The 25,646-nt window shown below is 43.0% G+C and overlaps 1 protein-coding gene across 1 annotated transcript; it reads left to right on the top strand.

Annotated features, from left to right (window-relative positions):
- Window positions 1-647: 647 nt before the first annotated feature.
- Window positions 648-22,469, top strand: BFSP2 (beaded filament structural protein 2). The gene is made up of 7 exons (XM_005481014.4): window positions 648-1,844; window positions 9,129-9,211; window positions 11,073-11,229; window positions 14,776-14,937; window positions 20,017-20,148; window positions 21,236-21,456; window positions 22,255-22,469. The coding sequence occupies exons 1-7, from the start codon at window positions 1,191-1,193 to the stop codon at window positions 22,256-22,258; spliced, it is 1,413 nt and encodes a 470-aa protein (XP_005481071.3). The 5' UTR covers window positions 648-1,190; the 3' UTR covers window positions 22,259-22,469.
- Window positions 22,470-25,646: the final 3,177 nt, after the last annotated feature.

Raw genomic sequence — 25,646 nt, forward strand, 5'->3', positions numbered from 1 at the left:
TACTGTGTAAGAAATACTGGAGGATGCTTCCCATTCAACCAGCACAGTTTGTTTGATAATCTAAAGGCAGAGTACCAAAACTAGAAAAAAGTATTTGCAAAGCTGAGAGACGCTGCACTGTTCCCTGTCTTCACACAACCTGGAAATGGTGACCTGACTTTAAGCAGCCTTGCAATTCTCCAACTTAAAAAACAAGTGAAACAAACTCCAGCCACCAACCTGTCAAGCCAGGATTAGGCACCAGTGGAAGACAGGGATTTCTGATTTATCCTGTCTCGCCAAAGACTCACCACTGCCCCTGCACAAACCTACACAGCATTAGGGCAATGCCCAACATCAGCACATTACAGTCGTGCCTACAGAGATGTGCACACAGTGATCCTACTCTGGAACAGCATCCTGGCTGTGAAGTTTCCCTGTGTGTAGGTAGAAAAAGCCAGACCTAACATTGTGTTGTGAAGAATTGCACTGTACCAGGAACACATCCTACTTAATACTTATTATTACCTATACACTACCCACCTGATCACTAGTAGCTAAAGAATAGTGACATAAAAAGAAGAGCAGGGGAAATCTCCCCCTTTCCCTGCAATAAGTCTCTAGGATTGTTTTGCCCTTTTCTTCTAATTCACAGTTGCCTCACTGTGTCACCACGTTACACAGGCCAAGAAGTGAAACAGGCCCTTGCTGAGCAGACGAAGTGCAATTGATTATGTGAAGTTAAACTGACTGAGAAGGGGTGGACGTGAGGGTGCTTGTCCCTGTAAAATCTGCTGGGATTGTGTCAATATCCTTTGGGTGGGTGGTGAAGCCAAATTGCAGAGAAACCCAGAAGCTGCAGCAGACACAAGGGAGCTTTCAATGCTCTGCAGTGGCAAAAGGCTGGCTCGGCTCTGCTCAGCCGTGGCTCAGGTGACTCCACGGAGGTCTTGGTTTTGCTAAGTTAGGAAATGTCTTGTAGGCTATGTCTGGAGCAAGCACTGGTGTGAGAAGCAGATGCATTTGTAGTATATAACTGGATACCTTGTGGCTGTAAGGGTAGGAAATCATCCCGGTGTCAGCGCAGAAAACACTGCTGGTATTTTAACACGTACATTGTACTGAATCCCCGTCCCGCTGTGCCCGTAAACACCATTGTGCTTTTCATCTGCCACATTTGCAGCAGCAGCAGCAGGGAGATTTCCCCTGAAATGGGACTGCTGACCCAGCAGCCGCCGGACAATGCGACGGGCGCTCCCAGGCGGCACAAAGCGCCCCTTCCAGAAAGCCGTCGCACAAAGCCGAAATCCCAGGCGAACCCAACCTGCTGGGCTCGGCACATCGCTGCCGCCAGTGCGGGGCCAGGCGGCCGGGCTGAGCGGCGGTGCTCGGCAGGCTGGAGCGGCACCATGCCCTTGCCGAGGCGCCGCTCGTCCTTCCTGGGGCAGCAGCCCTCCACGTCCACGGCGGAGAGCTCGGGGCCGCCGGGCCGCCGGGTCAGCGTCGGGGGCGGAGGGAGCCTGTCGAGACCCCCCGGCGTGTACGTGGGCACCGTCCCCACCGGCGGCGTGAGCAGCCTGGGCACCCGAGTGTCCCGTAGAGCCCTGGGCATCAGCAGCGTCTTCCTGCAGGGCCTCCGCAGCTCCGCCGCCGCCGTGCCCCTGGCCCCGGGGCTGGATAAGGGCAGGGGTCTCTCCTACGAAAGCCTGAACGGCTGCCTGGTGGAGTACATCGAGAAGGTGCGAGCGCTCGAGCAGGTCAACCAGGAGCTGGAGGAGCACATCAGGGTCTACCTGGACAAGAAGGCGGCCAGCGTGAGCAGCTGGGGAGCGCTGCGGGAGAACTGGGAGGCGATTTACCACCAGGTGAGCCCGGAGCGCCGCCGGCAGCCCGCTGGCGGGAGGGACGGACGGAGGGACGGAGGGACGGACGGAGCTGCGCGGGTCATCGGCACCCCGGGCGGGCAGGGGCCAGGCTGCTCATGAATGCCGTCTGATTCCAGGGCGAGGAGCCCTAGACAGAGGGTTCAAAATCTATCTTCATGATAATTAGCATTATTATGCCTATAAAGCCGGAGAATTGCCTCAGGCATCGTGGGCATGGGAGCGATTGAAATGCACCCCAAGGCGTCCAAGTCTGGGTTGATTAGAACGGGTGGGGGTTTTTTCCCTTTTTTTTCCCCCTTATTTTAAGTCTGTGGTTATTACACTGAGTATCAAAATTATTAAAAGAAACCTGCTAGAACTGAATTAGGTTATCTATCAACATTATATTACGAGCACGTTGTGGGTTTGGTTTTTTTTTTTTAAATCAGCAATTCAGATTTTTACTTTATTCCCTTGTTGGCTTAATAACATTTTCAAAAGCTCTATTAATTTAAAAATAATTATTACATGGCTGCAAATGAGTGACTCCCTTTCTTTCCTTTGCCATCACCCCACCATGCCTTACTCCCACCTTCTCCATACGGCACAGATGTTTATTGTGGGGGTGCAAAATGGTGTCTGTATTGACCTCATGGATGAGAAGGAGTTCCTTTTGTCTGCAGGCTGATGCCCTGCTTGCAGCAGACACAGATCTCTGTCTGCTGAGGTCTTGGTGCACCACACAAGCCTGGCTTCCCAGCTCCCAACTAGTGGGAGCAGACAGACCTGGAGTTTGGCATCTTGCACGCCTCTTCCCAGCAGCGCTTGTGCAGGCACAGAAAATGCCATCACTGGGTTTTCAGAAAGCTGAAAGCCGACTTTAAGTCACCTGGGACAATTGTGTGTTTTAACTTGGGCTGGCTAGTTTTACTTTGCATTTTTAGGGCAGGTGTTCCCCCAGAACACTGCAAACGTTGCTTGAGCCCTGAATGTTGGCAGAAGCTGTTGAACAAAGATCAAGTCAGCAGAAACACCCAGCCAAGCACCAGCTTTTAAAGTTGCTACCTTTTAGTATTACTAAATGACATAATTGCTTCCTGCAGGGAGCAGCTGCTGAAGTAAAGGGGTTGTTCTGAATCTGGGGTACAAAAAGCCATCTCCTTGAACCCATTATCTCACTGGGAAAGATGGAGACTTGGTAGGGGACAGAGAGTTAATAGTTTGCAGCCGCCATCCCATGTTCTCCAGACCAGTGTCGCATTTCGTAGTTGTAGACTTCACCTGTAAATCCTACCAGCATTTATGGTTAAACCCAAAAATGTGGGACCATAGGAAAGGACCATTTAGGAAGGAGTGCTTGATTTTTCATTATATAAACCACTAACATTGCAGTGCAGATGAACCCGCAAATGTGATAATTTTTCATCCAAATTGCTTTCCTTTCAATCTTCTTTTGTAGTCATCCTTGCCTCTACCTCTTTTTTATGAATGAATAAGAGCATCTCATAATGAAATCTAGCCTGAATATCAGGCTCTTCCTGTATGAAAACCAGAAAAATAAAGCCATGTAGTAACAGCATTTGTATCATAGAAAAGAAGAGAAAAAGATTAGCATCATCCATATCTATTTAACTATCAAAACACATCAGAGAGCACATAAAATCTTCTGAATTGCTTCAATTAAATCAATAAAAGAGGCACCACTTAGTGGGTTTTGTCTTTCACGGATGTGATCCAAGCTGTTATGTTCAATTCTGATTAATAGGTTTCTTTGCTTTTTTATTTAAGCATTTAACCAAAAATGAAAGTAGGACCCTATCCAGTCCAAACACCAATTAGCTCATTCGTCCTGGAGCTAATTGGTAAAATTATGCCACCATCAACATCAAAACCACCACATTTATTAAAATTATGTCAAAATCAGTTGCTGCAGAAACAGCTGAAATCACATGAAGTCAGAACCCTCCTGCCACAGCACATCCCAAGCAGAAAAGGAAAAGGCATTCAGAGCAAGGTGTAGCAGAAATGAGAGACACCTGGCAGATACATTCCTAAATGTAATTTTTGTAAATATATTCAGATTTTCTGCAGATGTCCGCATCCACCTTGATTTCTTTAAAAGTGGCATACATTTTCAGCTTCTTGTAAAATCTGAGCACTCATTTCAATTCCCAGCCAGGCCCGTGGGTTCAGTGGGGAGAAACGCCTGGCAGCTGTAAAACTCCTTGGTCATTTGCATAAAGCAGCTATGAAAATTTTGGGGAAAAAACACTCAGACAGGCACCTGGATTAGCCCAAGCACTCATGACAGGAACAGTTTTTGAACAAAAAACAGCAAAGGAAAATACACAATTGGGAGGGGGTCTAAGCAGGAGCCCTTTCCTCTTGCCCTGCTAATGAGAAGACAAGGACACAGCCACAAAGGACTCTCCTGGTCTCAAAATCACAAATGTGACAGGCCTATCTCTGCCGTGGCACAGGAGAGACCCCAGCAGGCCTGAAGTCCCATTTCCCTCCTGCCCTTCCTGGGATGTGCTCCAGCATCCCAGATTTCACGTAGTTGCATTGCCAGCAAAAGCAGCTTGGTGCCAGCACATCTCCCAAACAGAGAGCTGAGGGAAAAACGAGCCAGGGAGTGACTCAGAGGGTGTGTGTGAGCACAGGGTCCCTCAGGAAAAACCACTTGTGTTTCCTTGCCATTGTCAGAGCTGTGGCTGCAGCAGGGGATCGCTGGTGGGAGCTGAATGATGGAAAGCCACTCTCCAGCTCACAGGGTGAATTACCCACCTGGACAGCTGGCTTCTGGCAGAGCAGGTGGACACACACTAATTGGGACAGAGAGAGAGGATTTTTGCAGGAAATGAGAAATCCTTGCCAAGAGGAGTTCATATGACACAATTATGATTTCATGACAGAAATATAAATTTTACCCTGTGCATACTCTTCTTCTCTGGGCTTCATCTTGGTCTTCTTGTGGAAAATTCTCTCTCTAATCAAATGTGTCTCTTCTGCAGAATAGGAGAGTGTTTGCAATGGCAATTCCTTCCCAGGGAACAGGGCAGCACCTGGCAGGAGTGGATGCTTGAAACAATCCGAATGAGTTTACAGAGAGAAGAGAGTAGCTCAGCCTCCATGACTGCTCGATTACAGCTGCATGGGAGATACAGAGATTTATTTTGTCTATGAGATGACACATAGTGCAGTTCAGATCACAGGAGTAAACACACAAGCAAAAGAAGGAATCGACATTCTGCACCAATTTTATCACTCCTATGACTGATCATGACATCCTATGTTTGAAAGACCTCCAGAGTTTTCTCATGGAACACTTTTATTTGCATTTTGCCTTTCTATTGGCATTTAATCAGTGTGAATATTAAGCCTGGAGAATATGCAGGTCTAACAGACTGAGGAATTGTCACATTTGGACTCACACCCACTAATTTATTTGCTGCGGGGTCAGAAGAGCCTCTGAGTGTAACTTGTGACACACTCTGGCACAACACAGTGCATGATCAGTGTCTGTAAATGGGTGAAATAGCACTCTGCTACTCATCTGAGGGTACAACAAACTCCCACAAAATGGCACAAAGCTTGATCAACTGCCCTACAGAGGATGGCAGTGAATTGGTTTTAGTCATGTTCTCTCAGCCACCTCCAACAGCATAAATTTGGGCTGCCTTCACAGGCAGCTGTGAGGGTGAGGGGCCGTGAGGTTTTCTCCTTGTGCTTGGGCAACATTACAGTTTTACAGATAATTTCTTGAAGAGGTATCTCCTGCTTTGAGAACCAGGCATTCTTTGATGCAGTCCTGTGTACTTATGAAGTATTTGATGTATACACGAAGTTGAATTTCCCTGGATGCAGCAGGAATCAGGAGAGGAGCCATCAATCTGAGCCTCTCTCCAGGCATTACCTTTCCTGAGGCCATGCAACAAATGCTGCCCTTGCTGCCTTCGAGGTTTCCTCCTTCAGGCTCTGAGAAAGGGTCCAACATGGAAAGCATGACCAAGACCATTAAGAGTTTATTGCTTGGCAGTGGGCTGCAGGCTTTTAGCCTGATTTTAGTTGTGAATTAAAAGGTGTTGGAGGCAGTGGGCTCAACTACTTCCTTGTGTGTGTGAAAGGAAAAACTAGATCGACATCTTCCGATCTTTCCCCATGGAGGCGTTTGCTTTACTGAAGTGAACTTAAAAGCCAGAGAAGTTTCCATTACATGAATAATTAAACCATGAGATTCATTATCACAGGCCACACCTGAGGCCATGAATTTAGTAGCAGTCAGAAAGGATTTAGACTTCTGTAAGAACAGCAAAAGTATACAAAGCTACAGATAAAGCACAGCTAAAAATTTGAAGGGTAGAGTAAAATCTTGCCATGCCAAAGTTGACCAAATCTCTGTTAAAAATTAGAAGTTGCTAGTCACCAGGGATAAGGAGTAAATTCTCCCTGGGTCTGTATGACTTCAGTCTGGCATCTGCCCACTCCCTTGAAGCAGCTGTTTTATCCTTGATGCCAGTTTTAACACAGGAAATGGGCCAGCATGTCAACACAGATTTTTATGCGAGTTTTCTTCCAAAAAATTAATATTGCATTTTCATGTCCATAAAATCACAATGAAATCAAAGAAAATCCTTGCTGCTTTGTAGTTAAGATGTTTAAAACCATGAATATTCACTGTTAATTCAAGAGCTGGAAAAAAATCGTGATCAAAAGGTGTATGTGTATCACAGAACTGAGTGTTGAAAGACAATGTGTGACTGAAAGGAGCTATTGTTAGTAATAATATTTGCATTTTTTTTTAACTCTTCCCATTTTGGCTCTTTGAATGTGCATCAGTGATTTAAGCCTCCCAGAAGCTCTGTGAGGCAGGACAGCACTGCCTTCTGTTCTACAAGCAGAGGAGGCAATGTCTAAGTGCTTGCAGCCTTGCAAGGCCTCTCTTTCCCAATGGACACAAAGAAGGGTGTTTCCTAAACTGCTGCATAATGTGTTTTAGTATACATGTCAGCAAAGTGGCTACAAATCTGTCTCACTAATGCTGTGTGTTTGCATACAGCTGTTGATTAATAGGAAAATTAAATCATACAAAAAAGCCCCTGATGGAAGACTTAGATTTCTTCTGGAGCTAGGAAAGGGCTTTCACAGTTCATGCAAATCAGAGGGAACCAAGATTTCAGAGCTTGTGTCAAAGAGGTCCCTCTACTTCTGTGCTGACTAAATGCCAATTTTCCATCCTTCAGGGGAAACTCAGGTGTCCTGGCGCAAGGGAACCTGAGCACAGAAGAGCAGCATGTCCCCAGAGCCCCAGCTCTGTTCAGCTGCTCCGAAATGCCACAGATGGACAGCCCAGGACTTGGGGAGTTAGGACAGTGCTGGTAAAGTGGGGCTGCAAAGGATCGGGGAGAAGGAAATAAGGGGTTGAACAATGAAGAGCAGGCAGTTCTGAGTGCAAACGAGCACAGAGAACTATTCTGTACTTGTGTGCTGCACAACAGGGCTAGCTGGTGTGTGGTGAGGGACCATCTCTTTGCCTGCACCTGGGGCTTTCATGACATCTCTGAGTCCTGTGCTTTTGCTGCACTCCACAACTTCCCCATGCCCAAACTGGGGCTTCCCCCTCTCCCCTGAGCAGCAGTATTTACAGAGCCTCTCTCCTCTGTCCAGATGCTATTTTCATGAAATGCGTTAGAACTGGATGTCTCTGAGATGGCCTATCCCTCTATCATATTGTTTGGAATAGGCCAAGAAATCGCACAGTTATTGAAGAAAAATAGGTTCCCCGTGCAATGGTGTGAAACAAGCTCCAACCCCCAACCACCTTCCCTGTTTTTCCCTAAAAATAGGGAAGAATGAAGAAAACCACTTTTTATACTCTTGTTCCTCATCAGATTGAAAAGATGTAAAGTGCTTTTAACTTCCTGATCCATTATGGACATAATGGGTAGTGAAGAACAGGGCTGTTTCTCCACATTTCTCCTTATCAGATGCTCTCAGGTATTACATATTTGTTGGTCCAAGCATTTGTAAGACATGGGGAGCAGTAAGCCACTCTCCATGAGGGTAAATGTTAATTACCAGCTAGAAATGCTTCAGCCTTGCATGCCCACCTCCACCCCATCGCCAAGCAGCCTCAGGGCAGGTGGGAACATAGGGCAACAATACCACTTGAGATCCACTTGTCTGGATGCATCCTTGAGGTTTCCACATTGCATGGTGTGTTTCACCTTGGAGGAGCAGAATGCTTTGGGTGATTTGCAATCTTAGTTACAGACTTAATTATCTAAGGAAAGATTTTTCTGCTTGAAGAACTCTCCTGGCCAGCCTAAAAATCTGATCTTATTCATGAGGTGATTCAGTTTTAACTGCAAATCTTCATGGGTGTCTCCTGAGAAAGACCAAAGAAATGTTCAGTGCAGCTTTTCCAGAGTGACAGCATGGATCATGGGGCGACTGGAGCTCCCAGACACTTGAGCTCCCAGACATTTGCAGAGGTGATCACTCTAAGCCTGGTACTGAATTCTGCATGGTCATAGCTCAGTTCACGTGTGACTCCAGGGTAGGCAGTGATCTTTTTTTTCCTTTGTATCATTTTATATGACCTTCCTGAATCACACCAAGCTGCTAAGTCACAAGCCTTTCAGGTTTACCCTTCAAGTACCTCTTGGATGTTTATAGATACAGCCCAGAGCCATTGCAATGATGCCACAGTCTGCTTTGCACGATCTTTCCAATCAGTGTAATAATCTCTGAAGGCTTCTCAGGTCTCATATCTAGCGCAAGAGCCTAGAGGATCCCCTAGGAGAAGGAAACCGACGCTCTGGGAGCTGAGGAGGGCTCGCAGGCGGCATGAGCAGCAAGCATTCCGTGGCTCCCTGAGGAGGACGACCCTGAAGAGGACTGCTAATATGGGAAGTAGAATAGGAACTGCATAAGTGCTGCTTAAATTGTATCTAGAAAGTATAAGTGGGACTTAAAAGATGAAAGTACCTTGAGCACAGCAATGATTTTTGCCCCTTGCAAAGAGCTGGTGATCAGAATAAATGTGTTGCTACAAGAAGATGAGGGCTTAGGAGGAATGAGCAGTGTGATGACAAATTACAGCCTATTTGCCGAGAATTTGTGAACTTATATGTACAAAAATAATTGTTTAAGTTATCTGGAATGAGTCACTTGAACAGCCCTAGGATGAAGGATTATTTTCAGAATCAAAGCTGTACATCTGCTTAAGATACATGTGCTGAAGCTGTTCACTGCTTGAGCTCTGTTGTATCTTTCTTCTAGGTGGGTGAAGCAGTCCTTGAAAATGCTCGTCTCATGCTGCACACCGAGAATATTCAAGCCTGTGCTGAAGATTTTAAAGACAGGTAGTTCTGTGGTGGCACCCAGACGGCCATTTTCTTTAAAATTTGCCTTTGTGAACACTTTATTTGTAAGGGTGTAATGATAGTGTGTAGATTTTTTAAGTTGCATATTTATATTCAACATCCTGATTTGGAAGAAAAATAATGATGGTGCTAACATTATTTTGGAAGATTTTGAAGATTTGATTTGTAGTAACAAAAATGTGCACAAGAACAAGCAAAATGAACTAAGCTAGTCTTAACACAGACATTGGTTTTTCACTGAGAGGCCAGTATTCATTCAAAATTGGGTTGGCATTTTATAAAGGCAAAATTCCATGTGCTTTTTAGTTGTAATCTTTAGCACTTCAGTGCCAAAACCAAGTGGTTTTGGAAGTAACAATCATTTTGCTACAGCCACAAAGTGAAAACTGCACCACTAGAGACATGGGTGGAAATGCTAGACAAGAAAACAGAAATGGCCCATGCTGATTGTACTTTACTGAGAAAAATAAGAAATAAAAGAAGATTTTAAACACTGGCAAACTACTTTTTTATTTTCTTTCGGTTGGAAAAGCCTGATAGTCATGTATATGAGTGCATGAACCTCTTTAGATTTTACTCAGGAGATGTGATCCTTCTAGCTTTTTTTACTCATAATGGTCTCATTCATTTACAAATAGCTTTCTAGAAGCTCTTACACAAAAAACATACTTCAAACTAATTGATTTTTATCTTCTATGGTTTTTATCATCCCTTAAACTTCTTTTTCTCTCTCTCTGGCATTATTTTATTTAATCATAAAACTAGAATGTGTTAATCATTTTTAAGTTTGCCTTTTATTTCAGAAAGGTACAACTCTGAAATACTCATTTGGCCTTACATCCAGCAAGTTACATTCGTATTTTATGTAGTTTTAAAAAAATACTTTTTAGAAGTGACAGCAGCAGTTGACAAGCAGTCTACATAACAAAAACAATGTTGAATCAAGCTACTGCATAGTGAAACCTGAGATCAGCTGCCACTCTCCCAGGCTTTAAACTCCCAGCAGTGAAGGTGGTTATCAAGGAGCAAAGTGTGCATGAAGATGGTTCCCAGCTAACCTGCCAGCCCCTCCAGGTCCCCAGGTTGGACAGGTTTGGCACAAATATCTCCCACCCAAGGAGATTCACAATGCAATCCACATTTTCAATAAAAAGCCTAAACCAAAAAGTTACAAACAAGAGCAATGCAGCAAGCAGCGCTCTGGAATGGAAAGGGCTTGCCAAAATTTCCCTACCATTACAGCCATGGTTTGGAAATGAGCTCTTTGTTCCAACAGCAATTCCAGCTGACAAACCAACCACAGAAATTTCCTCTTTATTTTGATACTACTGGGATTTGGGCTTAGGGATGGGCCAGGACCCTGGAACATAGGCCAGACTTCCATCAGCATGTCTGTTAGTAAAAGTAATGCTTGATGGTTTTTCTTTAACCATTGTACTAAAAGGTTTTTATGTAGACAAGTGAGTTGGTTCTCATTTTACAGCCAAGACAACTGAGAAAAAGCCACCCATGGTGATACTGTAGATAAATATCAGATCTAGCAAGAAACCATGACCCTCTCCATGCTTTTTCTGGAATCCTATCAGGCTGATAACCACCACAGCACATACTGATAACTTGGCCTGTTTTTTTACACTCTGAATTAATGACAGGGCACTTCAGGCAGTTAACTTCAAGTACCAAGAGATAAGGTGAGAGCAAAGTATACTGCCTGTGTTTCTGTGCCTCTGTCTGGGACACATTTGCTAATTAGCAGAAATACTATAATTCAGAAAAAAAAGACAGGTTTTACTTGCTGAGTTGTGCTGTGTTGAAGTTTGGCTTTTTTTTTTCTCTGCAGGTATGAAAATGAGCAGCCATTCAGAAAGGCAGTGGAAGATGAAATTAATTCCCTATATAAAGTGATTGATGATGCTAATTTGACTAAAATGGATCTGGAGAGTCAGATAGAAAGCATGAAGGAAGAACTAGCTATGCTGTCAAAGAATCATGAAGAAGTAAGTGCAGACTCGGGATACTGCAAAGGCAATGTGTGCCTGTTTCATCTGGTTGGTATCACACATCTAGTGCAAAGCAAACATTAAAAACTCCACCTGCCGTGTCTGGGTAGGGGGGGATTTTCCTGAAACCTACTCCTATTTCTTCCTTCTCTTTTAAATCAGAGGACTAACCCCTGAGGCATTATCAAATGACTCACATGTAGGTGTTAACCATTTCTCGTTTGATAAATGTGACATGGAAGAGAAGCTGTCCCTTCATTTCTTGTCAGTCACCCCATGATGGTCAAGGGGCCACACTATCATGCATGTGGACATCTCAGCAGTGAGATCTGATGGAAGGAGAAAGTGCATGTGCAGGCCACCAGCTCTGGTCTTGCTGCACTGATGCTGAGCATTAACCAGGTTTTTATGAAAACACCTTGCCTGACTTAGCAAGGGGCTCGGTTCCCAAAACTGAGTCTCTCTTGAGAAGCACAACACTGAAGCAAGTCACGGGGACAGTAGCATGAAGGAGTGGCTCTAAAGAATCATCAACAAAGGTGTTGGCAAAAGCAGGTTTAATATGAGATGTGAAAGTGCAATTTAACTTTGATGGCAAGGTTCCTTTTATTACTTACTATATAATGAAGCTCACAAAGTAAAATTGGATTCGAATCAATATAGAACACTTTACATGGAAATCAGGGAGACAGAGGGTAAAGGTGCTAAAGGATAAAGGTTCAAAAGGGTTAGGGAAGGCCTTCCCATTGAGTCATGAGGTTCAGAGCAGACTCCCTTGCTTTCTAAACTTCTGATGGAGATTAGGTGCAGCTGAGCCCAAACTTGACCTCAGACTTGGTCAATGGTTTATAGCTAAAGGATTTGTCAGCACCTGATCACTGACTAATTTAACATTTACAAAATTATCCAATAATTTTGGATATAAACCCTATACAGGGTTTCCTGTAAGCACAGCACTAACTTAACTGTAGATCTGGGATGGCAGTATTCATACTATATTTGCTATAGGGTATTTAAACCAATTCACACACTCACACAAACGGATATGAAGAAGTTGGTACAAAAGTACCTATTAAAAATTTCCCTCAAGTTCAGTGCAATACTCAAGTCAGATACTTCTGCATCTCAGAAGCATCAAGTCAGGTGCTTCTGCACCTCAACAGGTGAGGCCTGAGCCTTGAGGAATAGTCAGAATATCCCAGATCCTGCCATCAATCAGCATTTGGCAACAAGTATTGAGTATTATAAACTTGAGAGCTTGTTAGCTCCGAGAGGTGCCCGAGTCAGAGGGAGATTGCTGCTCACTGCCCACTGCAGTCCTGGAGATCTCAAAGGGCCTCACTCAGAACTGCTGTTTATAGAGTCCCAAGATGATTGGCTTCAGTCATCTGTCAATCTCCATCCTGGCTGTAATTCAAGATGGTAATTACTGAGTTTTCCTCAGAAGTCTGGTAACAAAACATTGTTCCACTCAAACTATGATTCGGGCAACTAATATTCCAAGTTTGTGCTAGGATAGCTGACTATCTCCTCCCCTTCCTTTGCTGGGCACCAGAAGCTCCTAGGAACAGACAGTGTTTCTGATAAACACAAGAGAAACTTAATTGCCCAGGAGCCATTGACTGATTAAGGGTGAGGTCTGTAAAGAATTCCTGAACCCACAGAGAGGCCCCAGTGGGTGGGGAGGATGCACCACCACAGGCAGGCAGATAGAAGAGAAGCCCACACTACCCAGTTTTGCAATACTTTCCCACTTACTGCAGTCACCAACACTATTTGCATGAAGGTGGTTTACTTCCTTCAGCAGGGATTTCAGGATTGAGCACAAGTCAGCATCTTTATTCATGGGGACTTGAATATGGAGCTGTTACTAATCCCTTATAAGGGAAAGCAAGCAGCTGTGCTGGTGCCTCAAAAGTAAGATAGAGCTTGAACTGTGATGGCTCATGAAAGCAAGGTATTATCCTGCCTTACATTTCTTACCAGTTGTTCCTCCAACCACAAGATTTCAGCAACACTGGCTTGCCAACATGAGGTTGCATCACCAGCTCCCTGCTTGCATCAGTCTAATTCCAGGGCTGGCATTTTGCAGAAAATACCAATGGCCTCATCAGCAGTGCATGGCAGGAGAAAATTGAAGTTGTATTAGATAAGAGGGTAAAGAGAAAAATGATAGAAATAAACAAGATCCTCTTTAAACTGCCAAGTAATGCAATGACTGTTGTGAAACCAGAAAAGCTGATGCTGTTGTCTGTAGCTATGCATAATGAGAACACCATCTTGATCCATCTTGATCCTCATGTAGCCAACAAGGAGCCCTTGCAGAGTGGAAAGATGATTTTTTTCTTTATCTTTTGGGAGTACCTGAGCATTTGCAGAACCACTTCAGCACAGGCCTGGTTTTCCCATGGCAGCAGGACCAGGGGAAGCTGCTGAAGAGAAGTCACAGAATAAAGGCTAGAAGCAACTATTGCTGAGCTCTGGCAAAATTAGGTCCCAAAGATTTTCCTGAACTAATTCAAACCTTTCTTTCCACTGGTGCTTCCACCAGCAAATTCACGCCAAGTCCTTTCGAAGGGTTTGTGAACTTGGAGTGGGCACATTTTGAGGTTTGCATTCTTGCAGGTTTAAAATTCTCATAATTCCCATCCATTTTTTCCAGTATTGTCACTGTCAGGGGCCATTGCTTACAAATATATTCCCAGATGCTTTTACACTACCTTTTTTTTTTTTTTTTTTTGTGCCAATAACACAAATAATCAGTGTGATATAAAAGGATTGCAGTGCCAGACAGTTAAGATACATGTGAAAATCTCATTAATTCTTGCATTCCTGAACACAATGTACAACTGATGTGCTACCTTTAAGTGTTCAATTCTAAACCTGCTAATTCTCTACTGGTTACATGTTTTTGGAGCACCTAAATTTAAAGAAGGAACAGAATCCTGCCACAGAGGATAACGCTCTTCATCTAACATGCACATGCATAAAACACACACTTGTCTCACACAAGCTGTGAGGCTGTAGAGCTCCTGCTGCTTTGCACATTTTGTATCTTCCAGTAGATGCTGGAAGGCTCCTGCATGATGCAGCAGCAAGGGAAGAGTTTCTGATATCCTGTAAGCTGTTGGTTCCTTGGCCCAAAGTCCACACTGCACCTTTACTGGCAAAATTTGCAGTGATTTCAGGTCCCAGCTGTGCAGTGAGCATGTCTCAAGCACTGGCTGCTGGAGAAACTTGCCACCATTGAGAGGCCACTCCAGGCACTGCCTTGGTGCAGGGCTCCAGTCTCCTTCCACCAAGGGGAAAACTCTTCCAGTACACCAGATCTGGAGGAAGGCACCCCATGCAGAAGCAAGGCAAATCCACATCTGAAAAAGAAACCCTTTAGTGCACCAAATCATTAATGCAGAGGTAGCTTTTGGGGCCAAATGTAATTACTGTCTCTGTTTGTGGCACCAAAAGAGCTCTTCCTTGAGCTTCTCCGAAGATACCATTCAACTGTCCAGTTCACTTTCTTTATGTTTGTTATTTTTGTTCAAGGATGTGAAGGTGTTATACAAGCAGCTTGCTGGATCTCAGCTGGAAGAACTTGATGTTCCCCTGGGAAGTGGTCTGGATGACATTCTGGAAAAAATCAGAATCCACTGGGAGAGAGACATTGAAAAGAATCGTGCTGAGACAGGTGCCCTGCTCCGTACCAAGGTCAGCACTCTGTAACCCACTCCAACATCACAGGATATCAAGCAAACACAAAATCTCTCTAATATTCTGAAATATCTTTGAGGGTTGGGTGCTTTTTGGGATTTTTGAAACAGAAAAGACGTTAAAAATCTAAAATATTTTGGTCCAATCCAAAGGAGAATGCACTTATAAATATAAAGGCCTTCTTGGGATGCACAGAGTTAAGCACTGGTGGAAATGGCCCTGCTCATGCCACAGTATCTGTGGGAGCCTTTCATGGGCTCTGAAGTGTTGGCTAAGGAAAACAAACTTAATCAGTTGATACCTTCTATATAGGATAAGCCACTGTTATTACCCTTCTTACTAGGGCTGTTCCTCCACTTAATAATTTACAGGGGTCTATAAATAAGAGGGGCAAAACACATTGCCCTCTACGTTAGAGACTCCTTGGTTTCTCCCTGATATTTTTTCCTCTGGCAGCAGTGGGAAAACTAGATAGTAACTTAGAAATCAAAAGTGATGATAATAGCCATTTCCTTTAAATAGAGGTTCTCCTCTCCTGAGCCTGAGTCTGAGACAGACTCAGCCTTTTAACACAGCTTTTTCTCTGTCATGAAAGATCTCTCATTTTCCAAAGTAAGTATTTTTGTACAGATGAAGCATTAAGTTCAGTGGATGATCCTGTGTTTTAGAACCCATCTCATTCTGAGCTGGCTCTTACAGCAGAGCATGACAGGGTAAATCAGGGGAGCAACGAAGATGGTGAAGGGCCTTGAGGGGAGCCCTGTGAGGAGGGGCTGAGGTCACTTGGTTTGTTCAGTCTGGAGAGGAGGAGACTGAGGGGAGACCTCATTGCAGCCTGCAACTTCCTCGTGAGGGGAAAAGGAGGGGCAGGCACTGATCTCTTCTCTCTGTTGATCAGTGACAGGGCCCAAGGAAATGGCCTGAAGTTGTGTCAGGGAGGTTCAGATTGGATGTTAGAAAAAGGTTCCTCACCCAGAGCGTGTCTGGGCACTGAGCATGTTCCCCAGGGAAGTGGTCACAGCACCAACCTGACAGAGCTCAAGAAGGGCTTGGACAATGCTCTCGAGCACAAGGTGTGACTCTTGGGGATGGTCCTGTGTAGAGCCAGGAGTTGGACTCGATGATCCTTGTGGGTTCCTTCCAACTCAGCATATTCTGTAATTCTGTGAAATCATAACTGCAGCAGTGCTGTTGAAATACTTAGCAAAACCATATAAACATATGCCCCCCTGTTCCAAGGTAAAGAGCTGCCATGAGAGGTGTAGGGGATATTCAAGGCAAACAGTGAGAAAAAGCAACAAAACCAAGAAATATGTTTGCAAACATATGTGCAAGATCTGAGTTAATTTTCAAAATAAAGAAGAAAAATCCTGTGAAAACAGTGATATCAAAATTGCAAGAAGTCAAGCAGAGGGGTTTATCCCAGAGGTCCCATCAAGTTTGTGAGAATGCCAGACTTACTAAGCAAAGTTTTCATAAAGTTAGTCCGTGGGGCCTGATTTTCAGCTCATAAAGTCCAAAGGAAATGAGTGACACAGTTATAGACTGCACAAGCCTGGAGAGTGCCTCCATACAAAGCACATGAGCTCTGAAAAGCCAGGGTGTCCTCAGTGGCCTCTTGAGCTTTTCCCAGAAAAATCTGTTCCTGACCCACTGCAAAATGAGCATCATTCTGATGGCACCAAATTCTTCAGTGCTCCCACTTCCCTGTCCTGCTTCTTCCTCCTCCTTGTCCTCCTGTGCAAAAACACCCTTACAACTTCTTCCTATTTCCTTCATACCTTCAATATCAGGTCTTTTAGCTTCAGAGATATCATTTGGTGAGAAAATTGACAGCTCCTAGTACACTGCTCTATCATGTCTTTGATACCCAACCCACCCCTACTCAGCTATCTGAGCCTAAGCTCTTGCTAGTTTCAGTTGTTCCTGTTTTGGTTTGGTTTTTTAATGGAACAAAGAAACAGAATATCACAGATTTCTGGAAAGATCAGTTCTGGATGTGCACAGATTCTGGTAAGACATTCTAGGGGCTTTTTTTTCCCACAAATTAAACCCAGATGATCCAGTTTTGTGTCCTTTATCTCGTACAGACACAGATCAACTCAGATTACTACTGTGGGGACAGATTACAAGAGTTTAGCTTTTACCAACTAAGCTTGTGGTTTAAAATTATCTTTTGTGGTTAAGTTGTATCATTTGGTTATCCACACAGTGAAAAACTTGCTCTTGCTCTTTTGTGACAGCACAGGAGGGAGAGAAGTTCCCTGCACTCCTTGGCTCTTCATTACCAGTTTTTTCAGTGTCTCTCTGTGAAGTTTTCCTTGGCCCCTAATATATTAATTTCCTTTTTCTGCACCTACTCTCTGGTGTACCTGTGACCATGTGACCAGCTCAGACCAAGGTATTTCATATGATGTCTTAGCACTGAGTTAGACAGGAAGGCAGTATTTTTGTATTTTTGTTATTTTCTGACTAATTACCTTGCCTCATTTGCTTTGTCTTGTGCCTAGATTTGCAGTGTTGGCTCAAATTTTCAAGGATATTTGAGCACCAAAACACACCAATTTAAATTCATACCTAGTGGGGTTTCATACGGGCCTTTTTTAGATGAGTAACCCCAAAACTCAAGTACATTGGTTTCACCTTTTTGTCACCATTGGTGTACATTTTGTCTGTAGTGTCAAAATCCTTTCCTGAATTGACACAAGTGATTCAAACCCTTGCAAGACATGCATGCTATTTAATATTTTTTTTTTCCCTGGAAAGATACTTTACTTACTGATGTGCTGTTCATTCATGTAGTTTGATTCCAAACATCCACTCCTGCTCATTGCTAATCTGTATGGTATTCTGTGATCCATAAATCCTTCTGATTCCTGCTTCATTCCCAGCTTAGTACACCTTGAGGCATCAAGCTGTTAAGCTTCTGTCTTAATGGAACTAGACCTTCATTTTCCTCTTCATGTTCTGTCTCTTGAACAGCTGTTGACCCATGGAGATGTTCTGTCCTGAGCACACAAATACACAGCTTTCTCTGTTGTCTTCATAAAAGGTTCTGAAAAATCTTGTGAATCACTCCAGTTGTTTCTCCCTTTTTTGCTACTTTGCTAAAACTTTCCCAGAACACTCAAAAGCTTTTCAAAGTAACTTTGTTTCTTTAGATACCACACTGGTCAACTCTGGGTGTTGGTGTTCCATTCCTAACCATTCTTTCATTATCTGGATTCCATGAAAAACAGACTAATGAGGGATCCTGCGCTCATGCACAATGCTTGGCTCAGGACTGTACAGAGGTTTGAGATTCCTAGGAAACTCAAGCACCAACATGATAAAGAGTTAGGAATATGATTTCATCCTCTCCCTCCATTAGTCCAGCTGCTTGTGCTCACCACATGTATAGCCTTTCCCTTTCCCTGAGCATCTCAGGAATAGGAAAAGTCCCCAGAAAGCATGAATAGCCTAGTGAAGAGGACACACAGACTACTTCTGCACTTCTGCAGAGAAGGAGCCCCAAAGCTGAGGCCAAGTGTCATGCCCAGCAGCACATGGACACCTGGGGCTGGTAACCCTGTAAGGAGGCTGGGGAAACCTTGTGTGTCCCAAAAGCTTTAGAGCACATTCGATGTGTGCTCACTTGCTGTGTCCTCCTGAGTGCTCAGGACCCCATGCAGCCATCTCCATCTACTCCATCTGCCTGTTCTTCTGTTCACACCACTATGGTCACTTCACAGCTTAGGGGAGCTCCTGGAAGGGTTTCAATGCTGCCTGTGGTGAGGGCAAGCTGGATTTACAGGTAGCATTTGGGCCACCAGCAGGGTAAATGTCAAAGCCAGGATTCAGGTAATGGGTGTAGGCTATAAATACAGATGCAAAGGCACCTTCCCTTCCCTGTGTAATTCTTTAAAATGAGACATTTGCAGTCCTTGTAGCCCAAGAAGGGGCAGACTGCTCTCTCAACACAATTTAGCAGACATAATTTACTGAAGAGTGACAGGTCCTTGATCACTGGTTCACCAGGAGTAGTCAGGTAGAATTATGTCACTGTGAAGCACAAGCCCCCAAAAAGCATTTCCAGAAAACACAGGATCGGTGCAATTTGCTGGAAAGGACAGGTTTGGTGCTTGGATTAAAATTCAGCCCTCTGCAATATAGGTTCTTAAATCTAAATTTCTGTTTGAGATTTAATTGGTATTTAAATGACCTTTTCCCACTGAGGCTATTTCATTCACAATGTGCAAGGTGTGGGCTTCACATGGTAATTCAAAATAATCCCTATTTTTGTGCATGGTCCTAGATTTTTTTAAAATTCAATCTTATTTTTAAAATAAAAGAAAACCAGGGCAGGGTCGAGATGAAGTTTCAGAGTGGGATGGAAGTATTTTGCATAGTTTAATTTTAGCATCAACCACAAGAAATGTAGGTTTTGACTGAAGAACTGTATTTTCTAGAGAGCCCAGAGCTCTGGGCTGTAAAACCTTGATCTCAGCCCTTATTAAAAAGTATAGAAATTCTATTTTTACTAAGGTACGTTTTCCTTCACCTATTTTCAAGGAACCTGAACTAAACACATATAAAACCCCCCAAGCCATAAGAGCAGGAAACAGCATAATTAAGTTAGGACTTAATTAACAAGAATTTTTTTTTTAACCCCTGTGATATGACTTGCTGTCTGACTCATAGAATCTTATGTGCAAAATTAAGGTGTGAGTAGTTCTGAAGACACAAAACTTCTTAAGAAATATTATAGAATGGCTATAAAATGAACACTTACAGCCATGTTTTCTCTTTTGAGATAATTTTAAACATACAAGTATGAATTCTGAACAGCTGTTGTTGACACGGATAACATAAATATGCTTGTATGCATAAGCCATTTTACAGTAAATTCCTAGAAAATATGATAATTTTGACACTAAGAAATATCCAGAATTATTCAACCGAGGGATTTAATGCACAGGAATCAAACTTAGAGTCAGAATTGCCACAAACTGTGAAAATATTACTGTCAGTTTGGTCTGCAAGGAAGCTAAAGCATAACTTGTGTAGGTTGTGATGACAGTCGCCTTCTCTCACCAGCAACAGGCTGAGACGGCGGCTGCCGTGCGGACCCAGGAGGAGGAGCTGGTGGAGGGGCTCAGAACTGAGTTCCACGAAACTGCCTGCAAAATACAGAGCTTGCAAGCAGAAACCGAATCTTTGAGAACCTTGGTAAGGAATGCTGGGTTTTCAGGGGGTGTGTTCTTTGTGAACTCAATGCAGCCTCTGAGGGGAACATTCCTGTCTTGGGATGCAGAGTTAAGAATGAATCTCATTTTCCACCAATCTCAGGTAATGAGTTGTTAGAAAGGCTCCCGAGGTATTAAAAAGTCTTTTTTCCCAGCCCCACTCTTGAAGAAAAAGTTGGGATTCCTTGGCTCTGGTTTTCAAGGTTGTTTATTTTCTCTTATCTCATACAATCTTTTTCTTACCCACTGAGGTCTGTCCAGCAGGTCGGGTTGAGGCACACTGACTGCCTTGGGGTGGTGTTATCTTTTTATACTAAAAACTACGTGTACTTTATTTACAATAATTTTCCAATACCTATCACCTATGTTAGACAGCCCATGTCTAAACCAATCCAAAAGTGCCACCGTCACAGCAGAAGATGGAGGGCAAGAAGAAGGAGAAAGACAGGACACACCTAGATTCCTCCATCTTGCCTCCTGAACCCTCATTCTAAAAACCCCAAAATTCTACATTTTCACCCTGTGATAAATTCACTATCATTCTACTCAAACCCTTGTGGCTTGTAACTCTTCACACAAAGTTGGTAATTGTTTCCATGGGTTAAAATTGAAGGCACAGGTGTGTTTGACTCCGTGCCAAGGTCTCTGAGCCCCCTGCCAGAGTCTCGAGTCCCCCAGGGCAGACAGAGGAATGTCCTGGGTTCCAACACACCAAATACTGTTTCTAGAGATGCCAGATATTTCTGGGCTCCTCTTGATTTAAATAGTGCTCTAAGTGTACCACATTTGACAGCCAGGCTCCAAATTTCCATCTTCAGTGTATTCATACTCAAATCTCACCGAGATTGCTTGGTAGTGTAGTATTAGATAATGTCAGGAATATCTGCACCTTATAAAAGTACAGATATTCAACTTTTGTAATGATAATACCTAATACCAAGGTAGCTAAAGAAAGGAATTTTCAAAATATATATATATAGTCAATAGAGATATTGGCCAAACCTGAATAAAAATCACTATGAAGCATATGGAAATTGATTGATTCATTGTCTGCTGTCCTGCCCTTGCAGAAGAGGGGTCTGGAGAACTCTTTATATGACGCCAAGCACTGGCACGACATCGAACTGCAGAACCTCGGCTCTGTCATTTCCAAGCTGGAGGCAGAGATGGGAGAAATCAAAGTAGAAACCGAACAGCAGCAGAGGGATCGTGAAAATCTGCTGACTAGCAAACAACAGCTGGAGAAAGACATTGCTGCATACCACTGCCTCCTGGATGGAGAGCAAAGCAGGTACTTACTTGTCCTTAAAAGGATGGAGAACATGCTCCCTGGGAAGGGGTTGTGAGGTTGCTGGAAGCAGGAGAACTGGGGTGCTTCTCAAGTTTCATAAGGCTAGCTGGTAGGTGGTGAGGTTTGCAGAAGCTGCCAAAGAGGGAGAACACACCAAATCCCATCAAACAGAGATTCCTAGTGTATTGGAGATGGGTGGTTTCCAGCACTACCACAGAAGGACATGGTTTGGGAACATGCCATGAGTTTCACTTCTCTGAAGGTTTGAGATGTGACATTAAAAAGCTGCTACCGGGGGCTACATACCATGGGCTACATTAGGGGCTGCAAAACAGATGCATAGTTGTTTCCTAATTTGAATACATTATGCCATTTTTCCTCCTCCCTCAATACAGTCCAAATATTGCACCTGTGAAAAATTCTCTGCCTAAGCTTATAAGTTTGTCCCGAAGTCCAAGGACAGAATCTGGGCCACTGACTGTACCTTTTGTGAAGAAATGTGGTTCCAAGTCTTAAGATTTTTCTTCTGGGAATAATCTTTACAGTGATTGGGTAGGGTTGCTTGGCTGGCCATTTCTAAGATCCTTAACCACCCTTAGTCAGGAACCTCTGAGAATCTCATCCACAGATTTTGACTTGCTCTTCTACTCAGAACAGGGAGAATTTTAAAATAATCAAATCTTGCTGAAGCTGGTGAGATTTCACCAGCTGAACTGAGAGTAGGACTTGGTTCAGCAATTTTCCTGTTTGTAGTAGTGACTAATTTTTATTTTTATCTTTTTCTTTTTTTACTTTCAGCTGATTATGACTCCCAGCTCACAGAAGACCATTGCCATTAAAGCAAAAGATGTCACTGCCAATTATGTTCGTGGAAGCTAAAAACTCATCAAAGCAGCCTGCTTTATTCAGTTTGATTAAACAATCAAAGTAGGTTGTAGCTTGAACAACTTTATTAGACCCTCTTCACGCTTTGCTTACAGATTTCAATTTACTCATGTTGTTAAAATTATAATAAAAATAAAGAATATCATGCTTTTGTTTGATTTTTATTTCCTTCCAATATTTTTCATAATAGCTGGAGAGGGTTAGATTAAGAATATTAGCTCTCCATTTCCAACCAAGTAAACCCTTTCTTTTCACAGTATAAATATATCAAGATATATATATATAAATACATCAAGACTGAGCTACCCCTCCACTGTGCACACAGCACCCACATGGAAATGATGATTGTTCTGTTGTGTCACAAGACCATCAGCTCAGTGGTGTGAAATCTAATTCAAATAATGCCAAAGGAGTTTAAGTGTGCTGTTAACTCAACATGATTAATTTTGCATGTAAACCAGCAGAATCATTAATCTAAGCATCCCAACAGTACCTTATAAACACATTTTTAAGTCTAGACTAAATTTCTGGAAAAGCTGAAGGTGCAGGAGAGCAACAGCAGTTCTGCCTGCATCCAGGTTACATCCTTTTACTGTATACTGAAAGTCCAAGCCAGGGAATCAGTTTGTGAAAATTTGATACTTTTTGAGATATTGATATATTTTTATATTTGTTTTTATATGGTTGATCTTTCTTAAAATCAACATCCCTCCAAGGCAGGTCAGCCACACTTCCTTTGAACAGGAATCCACACAGCATCATCCTGATGCTTGACCTTAGGTAATTTCCTGTATTTTGATGGTATCATGAGGAAAAAGATTTCTCCATCTTTCACTTTTGACTTTCTTTTATATTTTAAACATGGACAACCTCATTGCATTGCATGTGCAGTATGGTCACATAAACTGCCAAGATGGAGCTTGCATTTTCAGAGAAACATAATGAACCTTAGCTCCTATCACACAAAATTTTAGGCAAGTGTCTGGCTTTCCTTCACAAGTTTCTGCACAGCGATGAAGTTAACCATACATGTGTTTGTTGGATTGGAACATCTGGTGACAACACAGTTCATTCAATGGACTCAAAGACTACTGAGAAAACGCATATATTAGAGAATACAGTGGCATACAGGACATAAGAGGGGTAGACTTTAGACATTTTGATTTTTAATTGAAACATTAGCTAAGAAAGCTAGTTAGATTTTAATGACTGATAAAATCAAATACTCTCTAAATCCACTAAACGTGATCCATCAGTGAATTACAGGAATAGGGACACAAGTGTTGTCATGCCTTTCCCTGTACATTCCCCCACACAGGAAAAATCCTTACTGATGCAGCTGCCTGACAAATTATCCTTCATTTAATCTCTGCAAAAAGTCCATCTGGCAAACACCACCTGCAAGATTTTGATAAAAAATTACTGGATTAAAAGATTACCCAACAACAACCAAAAAAATAAAGGCAGATGATGGCAGATTCTGGTTGGCTTTTTTTTTTTCCTCATATAATGAGAAAGGCTCCTCAGAGCAGCAATAATACCTTCTAATACATCAGTGCAGACAGAACTTAGCAAGCTGACTCCATCAGCAACAGTGATGATGAGAGAAAATACACACAAACAGTGATACAGGAAATTAGATGGCACATGCCCTTGGGTTGGGGCTAACTGGTTGGTGTCTTGGAACAATCACTTTTTGGCATTAACAGAACATAACCTCCCACTCATTCCTGACACAGAAGAGAGCAATCTCCCTCCGATTTGAAAGTGAAGAGAGAATTTAAAAAACATAACAATACACAATCTGGATTCAGATCCATTCGCTATCTTCTAGTGATGCTTCAGGTATGAAGAGCAACTGATTATCCCCCTGTGAAACTATTCTTTATAAGTGTCACTCATGGAGATAAATCTGATGAAATTCTGAGTCTACAGTTATACTCAGATGTGAAAGAAAGATTTTTGAAAAGTATTTTATATGTCATGATCCATTATACTCCATAAAAATCAAATTAGATTAATCCTAAGATGTTTATTCATTGGAATGGAAACAGTTTCTTTCAAAATCATCAAGGTATTTCAGCATGGAGAAGTGTCTGGAAAAGGAGGAAGCATCTAAGCATAAATAATGAATTTCCAGCAGCTTTTCTCTCTATTCCTAACAAAGACCAAAAACCACAGAAAAGATTATTTTTGGGAGTAGCCCATCAGAAGTCAAATGTAGCACATCTGGCCCCTCTAAATCAAAGTGTTTTCATATTAAGCACTAAAGCTCTTGTGAAGAAATCCCTCTGCACTTTTACACGGACTCCTGTGAGTCCCTGGCTGACTATGCAGCCCCTCCAGGCTGCTTGAATGCTGTCTAAGCACTGACAGTCTTCACTGTGCAAGACGGGATATTGAGAGTATGAGAGACTAAAGGCTTTCACAACTATTTGTAAGCACTAAGGTTCATAAACTGATTTAGCTTTATATTTATCCTCTAGTCTAGCAGTTGCTTTATTAAATACACATGAACACGTTTCCAACTGGTTTTCCACAGAAAATCAGCACCAGAAAACAGATTATATTATCTCCCACTGCATTATCCCTCACATTTATATTTCTGTGAAGGAATTTGTGGCACTTGCTGTTATGAACACTCAGGATGCAGTCAGAGAGCACAGATAATACAACCTAACAGCCAGCTGCTGCACAAAAACACACCTCTGCTCCCCCTCATGTGCTTTGTATTCCCGTTGTGTCATCTTGTTTTAGCACCAATATCTGTCTGATGTCTCAGGAGACAGCTCAAGATTCAAAATCAGCAGAAAATTAGCCCTGCAAAATGCTGGAAAACTTTCCTGACACTTGGTTTCCTGAATCTGGCCACTGCAGGGACAGACATGTAGCAATGGCAGCACAGGGATGGGAGGGGAACCAGTCCAGACTGTAAAGCACAGCCACCCCCTTGGTGACAGCTAGTCACTAGGTCAGATGAGCTGTGCTGTCAAACCAGATGTGTACTTTATACTCCTCCCAGCCAGGCACAGCTTCTTCTGCACCACAGCCTGAACCCACACTGCTGCATCCCTGGGGGAAGGAGAGGGTGCCAGCTCTATGTAAGCCCCTGCCTCATTTAAGATTTCACACTGAGCAGCAACATAGCACACCAGCTAGAAACGGGTATTCTAGCCTAACATTCTACTGTTTCTATTTTAGTATAAGAACTATTATACTGGTTCTGTGGTTAAAAGATTGTTTTTAAGGTCACTTTCACTCTGGCTTTGTCTACAATTTAACAGTTTAACAAACCACCATAGTGG

Source organism: Zonotrichia albicollis, chromosome 1 (genome assembly GCF_047830755.1).
Source record: "Zonotrichia albicollis isolate bZonAlb1 chromosome 1, bZonAlb1.hap1, whole genome shotgun sequence".
Classification (NCBI taxonomy): domain Eukaryota; kingdom Metazoa; phylum Chordata; class Aves; order Passeriformes; family Passerellidae; genus Zonotrichia; species Zonotrichia albicollis.

Excerpts from the sequence above, each read along its gene's own strand:
- BFSP2 (XM_005481014.4), top strand. The coding sequence starts at position 1,191 with ATGGGACTGCTGACCCAGCAGCCGCCGGACAATGCGACGGGCGCTCCC. Across the intron at positions 1,845-9,128 it reads GGGAGGCGATTTACCACCAG|GTGGGTGAAGCAGTCCTTGA; the intron begins GTGAGCCCGGAG and ends TCTTTCTTCTAG. Across the intron at positions 14,938-20,016 it reads GTGCCCTGCTCCGTACCAAG|CAACAGGCTGAGACGGCGGC; the intron begins GTCAGCACTCTG and ends TTCTCTCACCAG.